General features: G+C 34.9%; 1 protein-coding gene across 2 annotated transcripts in view; it reads right to left on the bottom strand.

The window, feature by feature from the left end:
- STAG1 (STAG1 cohesin complex component) overlaps positions 1 to 18,750 on the bottom strand; it is a gene marked incomplete at its 3' end in the record, with an annotated part of 421,944 nt that overhangs the window by 237,336 nt on the left and 165,858 nt on the right. For both annotated transcript variants that reach the window (XM_082655685.1, XM_082655684.1), the window contains exon 5: positions 6,069 to 6,165. In XM_082655685.1, the coding sequence (XP_082511811.1) occupies positions 6,069 to 6,165 (97 nt within the window). The remainder of the gene's footprint in view (positions 1 to 6,068; positions 6,166 to 18,750) is intronic.

Here is an 18,750-nt window from a genome sequence, read left to right as displayed (position 1 = left end):
TTATTCTTTTTGTGAATGTGGCGTATCACACTGATTGCTTTACAAATGTTGAACCATCCTTGTGTCCCTATATTAAACCCAACTTGGTCATGGTGCATGGTTCTTTTTATATATTGCTGAATTTGGTTTACTAATATTTTCTTGAGGTTTTCTGCAGCTATACTCATCAGAGACATTGGTCTGTAATTTCTTTTCTTCTTTTTTCTTTTGTAGTCTTTGTCTGGTTTTGGTATCTGTGTGATAGTGGCCTCGTAGAATGAATTTGGGGATGTTCCCTCCTCTTCAATTTTTTGGAAAAGTTTGAAAAGGATAGGTAGTAGCTATTCTTCATATGTTTGGTAGAATTCCCCTGTGAAGCCATCCAGACCTGGACTACACTTGCCCTGTTCAGAAGTAAGGCCAGGTCAGAGCCAGCTCTAGACCAGTATGTGGTTCAAACCTCTCATTCCCCAAGGAGGATCCCCGAGCTTCTGACATCCTCTCCTCACTAGGGTGCAAGTCCAGACCTGATCATTTCTCCTCCCTTCCTATCCAACTCCATGTGGATCTTTCTTTAGTCTTGGTTATAGAAAAGCCTTTCTCCCAGCCTACGCTTTGTTTCAACGACAGTAGGCACACATGTACTGTATTTCTGAGGTGTTCATGGGGGGGGGGGGGGAGGGAGCTCAGCATCCTCATATTCTGCCATTTTGATCTCCCTCTTTCAGAATTATTATATTGCCTTTATTAGTTTTGCAAACTGTTTCTCTTGAAATTTCTAAACTTTCAATATCACTCCCAAATAGTAATCATACTTCATTTTATTATCCAAATGTGTCAGCTTATATTGCCAATATTAAAGAGGAGTTGTGAGAGTGGACATCCCTGCCTTGTTTGACTTCAGTGAAAATGACTCTACTAGTTTCCCTTGAGCATTATGTTGGCTTTGGGGTTAAAAGGCTTTTTTTTCCTTCCATTTTCTACTTTTCACTCTTTACATATCCCTTTATTCATCAATACTCCTCTGTATACTTCCCCCAAAAAACAAAACTCTTACACAACTACAGTACAATGATCAGAACGATGAAATTAACAATTATGTTCTAACCCACAGAACTGATTTCGGATTTCAGTATTTGTCTCAATAATGTTCTTTTTACCAAAAAAAATCTAAGATCATGCACTGCATTCAGTTCCTTTAGTATCGAATATGGAACAGTTCTCTGAGTCATTTCTTTGTATTTCATGATACTGACACTTCTAAAGAGTACAGTATATTGTGAAAAATATATCTCAATTTGAGCTCGTCCAACGTTTCCTCATGAGTAGGTTTAGACTCTGAACTTTTGGTAAGAATACTACAAAAGTGAGGTTGAGTTCTTCTTCTAGGTGCATAACACAAAGTACATGCTATTAACTGGTTCTATAACTGGCAGTGTTCGCTTTCATCATTTGTTTATGGTAGTGTCTACCAAGTCTGTACAGGTAAAGTATCAATACCATTTTACCCATAATAGATATCTTGTAAGGAGACAATTTGAGGAGGTAAATACTGTGTTCTTCACTTTCCCCCACTAGTTTTACAGTGCGAGCACTGAGTTAAAAATTTACTTTAGTTTATACTTTTTACACTCGTCAGTGTGGTTATGTTATTTATGCTATGGCATGGCATGGTTCATCTGTTCTGACAGCATCCAGTTTTAGGATTTTCCCTTCATCTTTACTGATTTTTTTTTTCTTTCTGAGTATGTGAAACATGAAGGTAACTCCAAAGTCAAGATTATTCAAAAAGTATATTCCAGTAAGTAACATCCCTTTACCTCAATTCCCTCTAAGCTTTCCACTTCATTTACATACACACACACCCAACGGGTAGCCAATCATTCTATCTTGTCTTTTTTTTCTTTTTGGTCAAGTGACCAGATACATGTGTATATTCTATTATTTCCCTTTCTTTCTTCTAAAAAAAACCTCGAATACTTTTAGACACTCTTTTGCACTTTGCACTTAAAAAAATGTATCCTGAAAATCTCCTTGCATTTGTCCACAGAGATCTTCCTCATAATTTTTTGCAATGACAAAAAAATCCATTGTATAAGTTGTACCACAGTTTATTCAATCATTGTCGTATATCTCAGCATTTAGGTTGTTCCCAGTATTTTACAAGTACAAACAATATGGTATTTAGTAACCCTATGAATTTGTTTTCATAAAACTGGAGGTATATCTTCATGGCAAATTCCAGAAACAGGATGGCTAGGTCAAAAGATAAAAACATATGTAATTTTGGTAGATAATGTCAAATTTCTTTCCATGAGAATTGTATCAATTTGATTTCCAACAAACAATGTAATAGTGCCTGTTTCCTCACAGCCTAAAAAACAGAGTGTTGTTATAACTTAATTTTTATCAATCTGATAGGCAAAAATGGTATCTTGGTGTAGCGGTATTTTGTAGTTCTCTTCTTTCATATGTTTTAATATCTGCTTACTACAGTTTCACAGGTACTTGGGTCTATTTTAGATTTTTACTATACTGCACTGATGTGAGAGACAGTAAGTTTTCTCTCTTAAACATATTAAGAAAATATGCATCTATGTCTGTTTTATTAGAATGTTTTAAAATCCATTTTGTCAAATGTTTTTTCAGGAACTATGAAAATAGCTGAAAGGAAGTGGCAAGGGATAAGAACAGAAAATTCAGAAATGGCTCTTAAGCCACACTCGTAAGAGAAATACAAATTAAATCATCCAAATACAAAAATTAACCATGGATCAATGACCTACATATAAGATCTAAAATGATAAAACTATTAGAAGAAAACATAGAGATAAATATTCAGGCTCTTAGAATTTGCAATGGATTCTTAGATTTGACACCACAAGCATGAGTAAAAAAATGAAAAAATAGGTAAGTTGGACTTCATAAAAGTTTAAAACTTTTGTTCATCAAAGAATATCTTTAAGAAAGTGAAGAGACAACCTACAGAGCGGGAAGCCAATAGCTGCAAGTTATTAACAGTTGCATGTTGTATATCTGATAAGGGTTTAATATCCAGAATATAAAAAGAACTCTAATAACTCACAATAAAAATAAAATCCATCTAATTTTAAAATAAGCACAGGATCAAATACACATTTGTTCAAGAAAGATATACAAATTGCCAAAAGTACATGAAAAGATGCTCAAGATCACTGGTGATTAAGAAAATGCAAATCAAAACCATAATAAGAAATCACTTCATAACCCCTAGGTCAATAAAATTTAAAAATCAGAAAATAAAAGTGTTTTAGAGGATGTGGAGAAATAAGAATCTTCATACATTTCTGGAATTTAAAATGGTGCCGCTGCTGTGAAAACAGTTTGGCAGTTCCTCAAAAAGTTAAAATAGAATTACCATATGATCCAGCAATTTCACTCCTAGGTATTTACACCGAAGAATTAAAAAATAAGTACTCAAGCAGATATCTGTCCACGAATGTTCACAGCAATATTCACAGCAACCAAAAAGTGAAAACCACCCAATGTCCATTGACAGATGAATGGATAAACAAATTGTAACATATACACAAAATGAAATAAATTATCAGTACATGCTACTACCTGGATAAACCTTGAAGACATTATGCTAAATGAAAGACATCAAAAACAAAAGGTCACATATTGGACAATTCCTTTTATATAAAATGACTAAAACAGGCAAATCCATAGGAGTAGAAAGCAGATCAGTGGTTGCCAAGGGTTGCAGGGAAGAAGGGAATGAGGAATGACTACGTAATGAATATTAGGTATTCTTCTGGGGTGATAAAAAGAAGTTTTGATACTAGAGAGAGGTGGTTGCACAACACTGTTAATGTGCTAAAAACTACTGAACTGCCCACTTTAAAATGGTTGTTAATTGTTTAAGTGAATTTCACCTCAATTTAAAAAAATCATACTGACATATTTTTAAATCATTCCTAAGAGCAATACAAAAATTTGATAAAAACGCTTTGTTGAAAAGACCAAGAAGAAACAGACATTTTCATATATTAATGATAGGAGTAAAAATGGGTACAATTCCCATATCAGGAAATTTGGCAATATCTAATATAATTACAAATATATTAATCTACAGACATTCTTCCACCAGGAGCAAGTAAGGTACACACAAAACTACTCACTGTAACAGAAAAAGACTACAGATAATGCAATGGTCTGTTAACAGAAGACTAATTAAATAAATTGTTGTACATACACACAAAGAAATGAATGCTACGATGCTGGAAAAGGGAGGGGAGGGGAGGGGAGGGGAGAAGGGAAGGAAGGAAGGAAACCAAGAAAGCTCTCTATACACCAGTATCTTTTTTTGGGGGGGGTGCGGAAAGAGCATATATTTCCTATTTATATAGATAGACGAATATACAACAAAGTAGTTAAGAGCAATTAACTCTGTGGACATAGATAGGAAGGCAAGAAGTGGTAAAGGCTTTTTGCTTTACATATCTCTTTTTTTTTTTTTTTGGTTTTTTGAACCATGGGAATGAATTACAAAAGGAAAAATTTTTAAGACTACCAGTTGTTTTAAAATCAAAACTCAATCTAACAGGACAATTACAGTTTAGACAAGATAACACATGTAAAGCACATCACTCAGTGCTTGCCTTTCCCATTTTAAGACTGTAAAATTAACAAACTCACTTTCCTTCAAATAAACTAATCTCTTGCCAATCCTCACCTGTCTCTATGCTCTAGGATTCAGCCATAAACTCTCTTTATGTCCTACAGTGTGCTGTATTTTCTTGTCTTCCGGAATTTTTACACAGTCTGTTAACTTTGGCCTTTCTCCTCCTCCTTAATTTTCTCTTACTCAACCTCAGTCCCAGGGTAGAGTTTCTTCCTCTGAGATGCATTTTCTTACAAATATCCCCACATTCACACATACACAGAAACACACAGCCTAGGTTGGATCAGAAGCCCCTCCTTGTTATTCCAACACTACCTTCTGGTTAGACATATAGACTTCAGATTGAGACAAGCCTGAATCTAAATCGTGAATTTGGCACTTACAAACTGTATGATGTCCAAAAACGAACCTAAGCCCTGTATTCTCAGTTTCCTGAACTACAGAATAAAAATCACATCTGACTGATAGTAGTGTCAAACCAATATTAAATGAGCTAATGTATGTAAAGCACACAGCTTGGCACATACTAGTCATTAAACTGTAACCAGTTTTATTATTATTACTTTCATGGCACTGAGCACTTTAGTAAACTTTAGTAAACTAGTGGTATATTTCCCTCTTTTTCTTTGCGATAAAGCCTTCTTTAAAAATTAAACTTACTCTTAATACTGGGGCAGAGACTGTCTTGATAATATCTGTATACTTTGGAACAGTGCGTAGTATAACTTAGGTACTCTGTAAATATCTGATAAACTTATGTCAATATGGTGAGCGATAACTTAGAAATAAGAAAACCTTCAAGAAATCAATTTGATCAGTGATCTCAATAAAAGACAACCATTCTTTCTGTATCAGTAAGTAAAGAACGGTGTTTACCAACTGATTTTCCCCATGTAGCACATTTAACCTGTTAATATTTATTCTAGAGAAAAAAAGTATCTATCAGTTATCTATTAATATGATAAAAATAAAACTTTACTTTTAACAAATTGTCTATGGATTCCAAATGACTGTAAACTTAAGAAAAACTGATTTTCATACTTATGTTACCTTGAATTATTTAAGCTTCAAGCATTTCATCTATAACATGAGGACTCAATGAATTTTAGCAACTAGCACAGTTTACAATATGGAGCACAGATACAAATAATATCAGTAAATATTAATTATAAAATCTTATGATCTAAAAAGCCAATTCATTAATTTAAGATTTCCTTCAAAATATTAAAAAATTCAGAAGTCTGTTGAGTAAAACTGAACCAGAAAAAAAAGAGAAATATACTTAAATAAAAATAATTTTATCAGAAAAAGATGAGCACATAATTCCAGGATCAATTATAAAATGACTAACACAAGGTAAAGTAAAATTGACACTGCTGGACTGACAGTCTTAATGTACATCATTTATTCCAACATTCTGTACCTCGACATCCTGAACACTGGATAAAAAAGTTGATTAAATCCAGAAGTGCGATGTCCCTGTCTTGTTTATATGATTCAATCCAGTCATCAACCACAGACTGTGGGGGGAAAAAAACCATAAAATTAAAAATTAAAAAATTTATATTATAGCAAATAAATTTTCAAAAAATTCCTGTTTTTCGATGTGTATCTATTTAAACAAGCAAACTACTTACCTAAAATTATCTCTCTGTAGCCAAATAAAACTAGAGATTCCCTCATGTTGAAAGGCAATTCAAAGGTAAATTACTAGGTTTCAGAAATTTGTGCAAAATAGAGCACAATATAAGCCTGACTTTACCAGTCACATTAAGTCCAATAATTATTAAACAACTATAGATACTAATATTCAAACCATACTATGAAAATAACTAAAAAAGTAACTTCACTTATACATAGATATAAGCTTTCTGAGTATCAGAAAACCCAGCAGAGAATAAAAAGAATACACACCATATATAATAAAATGCCTTTTTTTCCCAGGTATACAAGGATGACTCAATATTAGGAACTCAATTCAATTTATCAACAATGTAAAGAAGAAAAATAAATGATTTTAATACTAGATCTCAAAAAGGTATCTGATAAAAATCCTGCAGCCAAGCTTAATAAAAAATGTCTAGAAAAACTAGTGTTATGTGATATGTTGGTAAACAACATAAAGACAAAGACTACAACATATTTGTTGTTGAAATCCTTAACACTTTTCAGCTCTAAAAAAGAATGAGGCAAGGATGCATCCCTAAGCATTCAACACAGATTTTAAAAGTTTTTAGTTTGTGCAAAAATTAGTAAAATATCAGGAAACACAATTCTCCTTTCCTATAGTTGATAAGAAAATTTGAGTCTCTACCAAACTGACTTGAAAGATTAATAAAAAAATTTGACAAGACAACTGACAAAAGATAAATGTACAAAATAAAATTTTAATATTGGCAATATATAAGAAATATAAATAGATTGAGAAGGCTGTTCACAATGAAAATCATCTAAAAACAAACTCAAAGACTGTATAAATTTTAATGATGAAAATTATAAAAAATTTACAGGATATGGAAAATGACCTAAATAAGTTTCATATACTGAATTTTTTAAAAAAGATTTAGTGCTGTATCAATAAAGTCTTTCCAAATTGCTAGATAAATTTAATGTGATTCCACTTAGCATACTACCAGGCAGAATTGTTGAGGGTCTTTCTGGGGGTGGGAAGTGGGAAAGCACAGGAGACCAATAAAAATAATTTTTAAAACAATTTTAAATAAATTTTTAGTTTTGTACTTAGGTATAATTATATACAGTAAATGCGTAAATCTTAAGTTACTCCTTGATGAAAGTTTACATATACATACACCTGTATAACCATAACCAAAATGAAAATATAAAAAAATTTCCAGAACTGAAACAGGCCACCTCATGTTCCATTCCAGGCAGTAACCATCACAAATGTCAATAGTTTAACTATTATTCCTTTACAGTAGATATGTTTTTAAAATTCATATAATACTGTGCTTTGTGTTTGATTTCTTCCAGCCAATGTTTTATCAGTGAGATTCAGTCATGTTATAGTATGTGTTATCAGTAGTTCCGTGTTTGTACTGCTGGATAGTATTTCATTGTATTAATATAGCATATTTTATAACCCATTTTACTACTGATGTACATGAGAGTCGTTTCCATTTTAGGGCTATCACAAATAAAATTGTTATGACCATACCTGTACACATTGTTTGACATAAACATTTTTTCTGCAGTATATATACCTAGTAGCAGACTTATTAACAAACAGAATACATATATATTGAGGGCCAGTACACAATGTCATCCAATTTTCCAAAACAGATGTATTAAATTATACATCCTCCAGCAATGTATGACATTAGGTGCTCCACATCCTCACCAATACCAGGTGTTGTCAGCCCTTTTATTTTAACCCATTCTGCTGGAGCGTACCCCTTTCCCTTCTTTAATGATCTCTTCTGAGGAGCAATCGTATTTCCTTCTCTAATATGAAAGGGGGACTTTATCATTAACTGCTGATGTATATAACACTGTTTCTCTGTCTCATCACATTAGTGTCTGGAAGATTTTGTTTTAAAAGTACAAAGAAAATACAACGGTGGTAGGAGAGGCTAAAAAGAAAAAGAAAGAACAGCATGGTATCTGTTCAGGGTTCACTTCTGTTGCATAATGTGTTCAGGCCCTCTTGGCTAAAAATGGTGGTGAGGCCTAAGAATGGATAGAGCAGGTTAACAATGACCTTGAGACTCAGGAGCAAAGCAGAAATGCTTTGTGACCCAGGTAATGAAGTATGGCACAAAGCAGAGAAGGAAGCCATTTCCCCACTTCTATATGGGGCCCAGCATTGTGAACACACTCTGAACATGGTGACCAAATTTTTCTTTAGCTCCCAAAGCACAAATATTAATTTATAATCCCACCAGTTGTATATGAAGAGCACAAAACATTCTGAATAAATAAGGCTAATGAGGAGGGACTTGCATTAGAAATATTAAAATAATACAAAAATACTGAAAACAATATAGATTGAAAGTAATGTAGGCCTAGAAAAGTAATACAAGAGAGTAGAGCATAGAAACAGATCCAGGTATATTTAAAACAAGCTATAACAGAGGAGATATTTCAATTTTAGATGGAAAAGGGTGGTTTATTTAATAAATAATACTGATATAATTGGTTATTCACCTGGAAGGAAACAAAGTTATACCTTTTAAAAGTTATCAGAGACGTGTAGGGGCAAAGGAATCTAAACAACTAATACAATACCGTAGTGAAGAATTCAATACAGAATGTATTTATTATTTATTTACCCATTCAACCATTCTGTATCTTTTGATTAGAGAACTTAGTGAATTTACATTTAAAGTAACTACTGATAGGTATGTGCTTATTGCCATTTTGTTAATTGTTTTCAAGCTGTTTTTGTAGTTCCTCTCTATTCCTTTCTTCTTCTCTTGCAACAAATGAAAATGGCAATGTAACATACCAAAATTTATGGGATGCAGCAAAAGCAGTTCTAAGAGAGAAGTTCACTGTGATAAATACCTACCTCAAGAAACAAGAAAAATCTCAAATAAACAACCTAATTTTACATCTAAAGGAACTTAAAAAAAAAAGAACAAATGAAGCCCAAAGTTAGTGGCAGGAAGGAAATAATAACGATTAGAGCAGAAATAAATGAAACAGAGACTAAAAAGCCAACAGAAAAGATCAATGAAACTAAAAGCTGGTTCTTTGAAAAAATAAACAAAATTGACAAACCTTTACCTAGACTCATCAAGAAAAAGAGAACTCAAAAAAATAAAATCAGGGCTTCCCTGTTGGCACAGTGGTTGAGAGTCCGCCTGCCGATGCAGGGGACGCGGGTTGGTGCCCCGGTCCGGGATGATCCCACATGCCGCGGAGCCGCTGGGCCTGTGAGCCGTGGCCGCTGAGCCTGCACGTCCGGAGCCGGTGCTCCGCAACGGTAGAGAGGCCGCAGCAGTGAGAGGTCCACCGCAAAAAAAATAAATAAATAAATAAATAAAATAAAATAAAATAAAATCAGAAATGAAAGAGAAGTTACAACTGATTCCATAAAAATGCAAAGGGTCATAAGAGACTACTATGAACAATCATATGCCAACAAATTAAACAACCTAGGAAAAAAATGAGTAAATTCCTAGAAACATACAACCTAGTAATACTATATCATGATGAAATGGAAAATCTAAACTGACCCCAATTACTAGCAAAGATTTTGAATCAGTAATTAAAAACCTCCCAACAAACAAAAGTCCAGGACCAGAAGGCTTCACTGGTGACTTCTAACAAACATTCTAAGAATTAATGCCAGTCCTTCTCAAACTCTTTCAAAAAAAGGAAGAGAGTGGAAATCTTCCAAACACATTTTATGAGGCCAGTACTACCCTGATACCAAAACCAGAAAAAAAATGCCACAAGAAAAGGCCAATATTCCTGATAAACATAGATGCAAAAATCCTCAACAAATATTAGCAAATCAAATTCAACGATGCATTAATAGGATCATATACCATGACTGAGCAGGATTTAGTCCTGTGATGCAAGGATGGTTCAAGATGCAAAAATAAATGTGATACACATTAACAGAATAAAAGATAAAAACTGCACGATCATATCAATAAGTGCAGGAAAAGCTTCTGACACAATACAGTACTCATTTATGACAAAAACTCTAAAACAAACTGGGTATAGAAGGAACAAACCTCAACACAGTAAAGGCCATATATAACGCCCACAGCCAACATTACTCAATAGTGTAAGGCTGAAAAGATTTTCTCTAAGATCAGGAAAGACCAGAGTGAACAAACACTCTCATCACTCCTAGTCAACATAATACTAGAAGTCCTAGCCAGAGCAATCAGTCAAGAAAAATAAAAGGTATCCAAATAGAAAAGGAAGAAGTAAAACTTTTTTTTTCAGATGATATGACCTTCCATACAGAAAATCTTAAAGACTCCATCAAAAAACTGTTAGAAAAAATAAACTTATTAAGTTGCAGGATACAAAATCAACATACAGAAAACAGTTGCATTTCTATACTACATAAAACTGCATTTCTATATTACATCAAATTTAATAAATCACTAAATTTAATAGCAAAAAATCCAATTTAAAAGTTGGCAGAGAAACTGAATAGTTTTCCAAAGAAGGAATACAACTGGCCAAGAAATACGTGAAAAGACGCTCAACATCACTAATCATCAGGAAAATGTAAATCAAAACCACAATGAGATATTAATGTCACACCTGTTTGGAACAGCTATTAAAAAGATAAGAGATAACAAGTGTTGGTGAGGGTGTGCATTGCTGGTGGGAATGCCAACTGGTACAGCCACTATGTAACACAGTACAGATGTTCCTCAAAAAATTAAAAAATAGAACTACCATATGATCCAGAAATCCCACTTCTGGGTATATATGCAGAGGAATTAAAATCAGGATTTTATTAAAATATCTGCACTTCCATGTTCACTGCATTCACAATAGCCAAAATATGGAAACAACCTCAGTGTCTGTTAAAAGATGAATGGATAAGGAAAATGTGGTGTGTATATATATATATATATATATATATATATATATATATATATATACACACACACACACACACACATATATATATATATACACACACACAATGGAATACTAATTCGTCCATGAGAAAGAAGGAAATCCTGCCACTTGCAACAACTTGAATGAACCTTGAAGGCACTGTACTCGGTGAAGTAAGTCAGAGAAAGACAAATACTATATGATAACACTTATATGTGGAATCTAAAAAAAAAGCCAAACTCAGAGAAATAGACACAGAGTAGTATTTACCAGGGCTTGAGGGTAAGGGAAATGGTGAGAAGTTGGTCAAAGGGTACAAACTTCCAGTTGAAAGATTAACAAGTTCTGGGGATACAACATACAGAACAGTGACTATAGCTAATAATACTGTATTATATACTTGAATGTTGCTAAAAGAGTACATCTTAAATGTTCTCACCAGAAAAAACAAATGGTAATAATGTGAAGGGATGGAGATGTCAGTTAAAGCTATGGTGGTAATTATTTTGCAACATGCAAATGTATCAAATCAACACACTGTACACCTTAAACTTACACAATCTTATAGTCAATTTTATCTCAATAAAGGTAGAGGAAAGAAAAAAGAAAAAACTGCCCATCTAGAATTTTGTTATCTGGCCAAAAGGTATCTTTCAAGTAAAAGCAACATAAAAACTTTTCAAAGAAAACTAAAACAAAACCAAGCAGATAGACTAATAAACACTCCTCTTGAAAGAAAACTACCCAGACTGAATAAAAATCAATCACATGATATTTACAAGAAACACACTTTAAATATAATAGCACAGATAGGTTGCACTAAAAGGGAGAAAAAATGTATACCATGCAAACATTAACTACAAAAAAAGCTGTTATGACTATGTTTACAGCAGACAAATCAAAACAAGGAATTACAAACATAAAAAAAAAACATACTTTATGGGACTTCCTGGTGGCGCAGTGGTTAAGAATCTGCCTGCCAATGCAGGGGACACGGGTTTGAGCCCTGATCTGGGAAGATCCCACATGCCACGGAGCAACTAAGCCCGTGTGCCACAACTACTGAGCCTGTGCTCTAGGGCTCACGAGCCATGACTACTGAAGCCCGCACCAGCCCGCACCTAGAGCCCATGCTCCACAAGAGAAGCCACCTCAATGAGAAGCCCACACATCACAAGGAAGAGTAGCCCCCGCTCACTGCAACTAGAGAAAGTCCACGCACACCAACGAAGACCCAATGCAGCCATAAATAAATAAATAAATTTAAATAATAAATAAATGTCAGTGTTTACATTATTAAAAAAACATACTTTATAATAATAAAGTGCTACATTCATCAGAAAGATAAAACAATTATAATTTTTTACATACCAAATAACAAGAGTCCCAAAATACATAAAGCAAAAAACTGAACTGAAAGTAAAAATATGCAAATCGATAACCACAGTTGAGATTTTTACTGCATGTCTATTGGTAACTGATAAAAGAAGCAAACACACAAAAAACAGCAAACATACAGAAGATTTGAACAGCACTGCTAATAAACATGACCTAATCAACATGTGTAATTACAACACCAACAATTAGAGAATACACATTCATTTTAGGTACACACTGAACATTCACCAAAAGATCAAAAAGCAAGTCTTTATGAGTTTTTAAGGATGGAAAAAACACAGGGCACATTCTCGGACCATTTTAGATTTAAATTAGACATCAGTAACAAAAACGTTACCTAAAATATCCCCAAATGTTTTGGTAATTAGGGAATATTTTGAAGTGACTGATAATGAAAATACAACATATCAAAATTTGTAGAATGCAGGTAAAATAGTGCTTAGAGGGAAATTTATAGCTTCACATACTTTATAATAAAATAAGTTCTAAATCAATGATTTAAGCTCCCACCTTAAGAAACACACATTACATTTAAATGTTGGTTGTCCTCAATTAGGGAGCAGGGAAAGATATTACTCCAAGATTACAAGAAGAAACATTTCTAATAACATATCCACAGCCTCTCAAAGAGGTCATAGCCTTAGAACATCTAAAATACGAGGTATAGTCACACAGTCATTCTGGGACCTAAGCTGACAGAGGCTCTATTATCCTCTCTAAGAGGTTTCTAAGGTTGATCCTGAAAAGTCAATATCCAGCTGATGAAGAAGTAAACACAGAAAAGCATGGCAGATTTTTGTAATTCAGCTTTGGAAGTAGTACATATCACTCTAATACTTCATTGGCTAAAACTTGTAAACGAGCCACATCTAGATAGAAGGGGAGCAGAGGGCTTCCCTGGTGGCGCAGTGGTTGAGAGTCCGCCTGCCAATGCAGGGGACACGGGTTCGTGCTCCGGTCTGGGAAGATCCCACATGCCGCGGAGCGGCTGGGCCCGTGAGCCATGGCCGCTGAGCCTGCACGTCCGGAGCCTGTGCTCCACAACCGGAGAGGCCGCAACAGTGAGAGGCCCGCATACCGCAAAAAAAAAAAAAAAAAAAGTAGGGGAGCAGAAACATGAAGTCTGTTTTGGCCAGTACCCTCCTGGAACTTTCTCCACGATGAAAAAAGAAAAATAAATTTTTGGTAAGTGGCCAGTCATCTCTGCCAAAATCTGCCCCTGTGGCTATAAATATTTATATGCAGCCTTCTTCCTACACAGAAATAATACTCACCTGCATGGATACTGTAAGTACTGTTTACTGGGGCAAAAATACTATCAATTTAAATGTCTATAAAAGAAGGTTTCACCAAACTAGAATAAAATGTAACTATACAAATGAGCTGTACTGATACGTTAGCACTAATGATACAGTAAGTTATTTGTGACATATTAATTAAAAAGAGAAACATATGATTCTTTTAAAGTAAATGGTATCACACACATGCATTTATAGTAGCATACAAACAGATATACAAAAATTCAAACTGTGACACTGACAGGCTTGCCCTTGATTCATTCCAAGAAGTTTAAATCTAAGACTTTACTAAAATGAAAATCTCTGAGAACTTAGCCACAGATCCTTAAAGGGAAACCATAAGCCAGCATCTGAATCACAGATAACAGTCAAATGATAAATATCATGACATTTGCTATATGATTTTATCATATTACAGTATAAGAAGAAATTTGTAGTTGTTAGAAGTATAATATTTTTAAAACTGAGAAAGAAAAACTAAAGAGAAAACAAAAGAAAATGTCAAGGATAAGAAGAGGAAATAGAAATATGTGAAAAAGAACAGTCAATGTCGTGGTTAAAAATGAGTTTTAAATCTGCCTCTAAGCTTCTTATAAACTAAACCTAAAAAAAAGATAATCAATTCAATATGGATATCTACACAGTACACTGAGTGCACATTCTTCAAACTCTATTAGATAAATATACTTCTTTTGGCAGACCATTTGATAGGACCTCGGTTAAACAGACAAGGTCATAGAGAATTAGTATTCTATATTGTTGCTTAAGAGTAGATTCATTTGCTTTGGAGAAATACAAGCAGATGGCAATATAGTTACTTCATAAACTAAAGACCCTAACTAGGAATCTTAAATGAATAAAGGGCCCTCCCTCTTCCCAACCAAGAATCACTATATAATAAATTAATATTTAGATGATTTTTTTCACCATAGCCCTTAGTAATATCATATACATGTTTTCTGTGAATGCAAATAAAAAAATAAATACTACATAGGTAGACTAAGAGTTCTTTATTACTCCATGAAACTAGACTGTTATTTTACCCTCAGATATGAGCTAAAATGTTCTTGGTTTTCAGAGTTCTCTAAAGGCTGCTTTTTCTTCTTGTTGATTTTTGTGTTTTAACTAACTGCAGTTTCTGGCCAATCTGATCATATCACTGTCCTTTTACACAACTGTATTATCGCCTAAACTTAGAGAATTTGTTTTTAAGCTCAGATAAATGGTGTGACATCACATGACAGGCCAGATTTTATTCCAGAGTTACGAATGGAATCACAGATTGTAATATCATTTAAATGCCATTTTCAGAAAAATAACTCCCATTTCATACTTTTACTTGATGCTAATCTTAGTTTTGTTTTTCTTTTGTTTTGTATTATTCAGACTGTGAAACAGAAAGCTTCTGTCAACAAGTATACTTTTCAGTTTAATCTGATAACCTAACTAGGTCTGAAGCTGAGTACTGTAATAGTGATGTCTAAATAAATTGGTATAGATAAATTAAAATGACATTTTAAATATCAATTCTCTTAATGTAAAGTTTTTATATTCTTGGCCTCAGAGGAATTGCAGGGGACTATTACAATAAGCTGAGTTGCCTCCTACTCCTAAGCCTGGGAAAACATTATCCAATTAACAGAACTGTTGGTTAGTGTGATACAGGAATGGAGACCATGTCAACACCTATTATATATGAATTTGTGCCAGTGGAGGGATCCTAATAATTTGGATTTGACCACCCAAACTGAAAAGAGCCTTAAGAAGTCAAAGCAAAATAATATGCCTAAAAGACTCAGCAATCAAGAAGGAGAAAAGAAAAAGTAAATTGGGTATATATGAAACAGATGGGAGATTTAAAGCATAAAAAGACTTTCTGGAAGTCTAAAAAAAAAAAGACTATCAAATTTAAATATTCATTGGATCAACCTAAGAATAATCACTATAGAGAATGAATTTAACATCCTGGAAGTTGAATGGGGAAAAAAATCTCAACACAAAATAAAAATACAGAAATGGAATTCATGAGGTAAGGGATAAAAGATTTGGTAGATATAGCTAAGACTAACAAGTACAGGTGTTTGAGATGGGGAAAAAAGAGAATACAATTAAAGTGATCATTTTAAGAGGAAAAACCACCTGATCAGTGAAAGATTTACATCTGTACATTAACATAGCTTATCTAGTTGTTGCCAGAATGGGAAAATGACACATATAAGCAAGTCAAGATAAAATTCATAAATTCCAAGGAAAAAGAGAAAATCTCATAAATGTCAGGACCAACAGTTAAAGTCAGATAATCTATACAAACTCCACCTCTACATACAGAGCATCCAATCTGCATTCAATGCCTCTCTCTTAAGAAAGCAAATAGCTGCCAACACCAGACATTTAAGGAAAGCCTCTTCATCAGTTATCAATTTACTGTGCCTTGGCTCCAAAGCTACTCTTCAGTATCTGCTCTATAATAATGAACGGGACTTTATAAGCATTTCTCTTTCACAGTAAGCACTATTTAAGCTTTATTAGCATAGAGCTCTGGAAGGACACTGCAGAAGGAAAGGGGTTTTCTCTTCCTGATTTTGGTATGTCAGAGTCTAGCTTTTCTTGCTCTTGCTACATAGTCCAATAGCAGCAAGTGCATAAAAGGAAATCCAGTGGTGTTTGTCCCAGGCTCACGCCAAGAGTATGCAGTCCTTTGGCAACCTTGTACTCCAGCCTGGGATTAGTGATTACCCTCCTAATGCAGCCCTACTGACATAGACACTGGCAGGCTTCAGGTCTCATGCTGGCAGCAGTGCTGCATCTTTCTCTGTACAACTGTCTACCATGCTGAACATGACTGTACCTCAGAATATTGTTTCCTGCTGCCCAGAAACTGTGAACCAGCTCTGGTTAAGGCAATCCAGTGAACTTCTCTGTCATTCAGCAGGCTGTAACTCCACTTTCTCCAACAAGGTCTGAACCCCCGCCTGGGGAAGGGAACCCCTCTCTTCCAAGGCTGTCTTTCCTTGAGAAATCTCCTTCAGCCCTAGAAGATTTAGTGTTATTTTTACATCTTTATAGTTAACTCTTCTATCATAGTTTAGCAATTATGTATAATGCATTTTACCAATTCAAATTACTCTGTAGTTTCGACTCCTGACTGAATCCAGACTGGTACAGAATTAGTCCCAGGAGTGGTTCCAAATGATAAACCAGTAAAGATAAGATTTGGGGACTGGTTTGGTCATGCCCTTGGGATTAAGCACAGGGCTGAGCTGCTCGCCAAGGAAATGGGATGCTAGTAATCTATGGCATACAGTAGTTTCAGAACAGTGAAGCTAACACCTGTGGTACACTGTGATGAAGTGTCAACTCAAGCACATGCCTTGGGAACTTAAGTGGCTGCTATGTTTGCTATTACAGCAGTAGTGAGAACTGTGAGGACAGCAGTATGAGATAGATACTTTTGTGTACAATTGAGCACTTAGAAAATGACAAGCTCAAGTCCATTAACTCTCAGCTTAAGTCACAGTGTGAGAACCAGAGAGCTTCCATGATTCCCCTGGAAGAATCTCTTCTTTCTTATACGTATGGGGCTGATATTGCCGAAGGTCAAGCTAAAAATTTAATTGTGTAGGTTGCTGAATTACAAAAACAGCTGAATTCAATCTCATCAAGTTTCTCATTTGAAAATTAAAACCTTGATCGGGAAAGACTGAGATCCTGAAATTAGAATGGAGATATCTAGTTGGTCTTAGACGAAACTAACAATTTTGACCTCTTTCCCACTCCCTTAGCCCCTCACCACTAATTGTGAGCCTTCCACACCAGTGGCAGTAGCTTGCTTTCCAGCATCTAAGAACACTAGCCTCCCATGGCTTGAAAACCTTCTGATGATCTCACATGGGCAGATGCCTTGAAGGGGGTTGCTCATTCTCCTGAAGACCCACCACAATCAACTCCTTTTGCCATTAGATCCGTAACTAGGGTCAAATCTCAGCATGCTCCAGGGGGACAGGTACACACTATGACCCAAGAGGAAATAGCTTACATACCCAACAGAAATTGGAGAACCATGTGTGGAGTAGATTCCTGAAGTATTTGACCAAAGAGAATGAAATATAATGCTATATCAGGGCAAATTAATTGACATGGGTGCACTCAGTAGAGATAACAGATTTACTACATTAGTCCATGTACCTGAAAATGGCTCTAATTATTAATTATCTAGTTGGTGCACTAAAAGTTGGATTTAAAGGCTGAGATGCCAGAGCTTTCCTGGCACTGATATGGATGGAGGGAGGAAAGAATCTAATGATTTAGGGAATTGGACTGGATTTATCACGTGAGAATTTCATACTGCTATTCCTCAACTATGTTATACAAAAGGGCCCAGAAAGCAATTAGTGAAGGGAGGAGCTACATCTCCCATTCTTACAAAGGTCTGTGGTTACTCTCCTTTGTGAGCCTGGTATGAGTGTAGGGGATGTGGTCATTAAGAAGATCATCAATGGAGATGATGACAGCCAAGCTAATACAGCCCAAGTGGCTATACTTAATCGTCAAAGACAAGGTGGGTTCATTACCTGTAAGGGGAGGCAGGGATGTACTTGTCACCAGAATGATTTGGCCCACAGAAATTTTTGATAGCAGCTAACTGATTACAGTGCCCCTGGGAACAAAACAGGTGGGCAGCCTAGTAGAATACTGTTTAATTTATATAACAGGAAAAACTCTAGGTCTGGTAGCCAGAAGTCTAACTTTGTCTCCAACACATTGGAGAGTTATAGCCTTCTCACCAGTTACTAAACCTGGGTTAGCTCACAGATCCAGAGTCAGTTGAACAAAGTGGAAACCAGGTCCCTTGAA

This window comes from Grampus griseus (assembly GCF_964374135.1).
Source record: "Grampus griseus genome assembly, chromosome: 5".
Taxonomy (NCBI): domain Eukaryota; kingdom Metazoa; phylum Chordata; class Mammalia; order Artiodactyla; family Delphinidae; genus Grampus; species Grampus griseus.
Note: the sequence above shows the minus strand (reverse complement) of the source record. Positions and strands in the feature narration are given on the sequence as shown.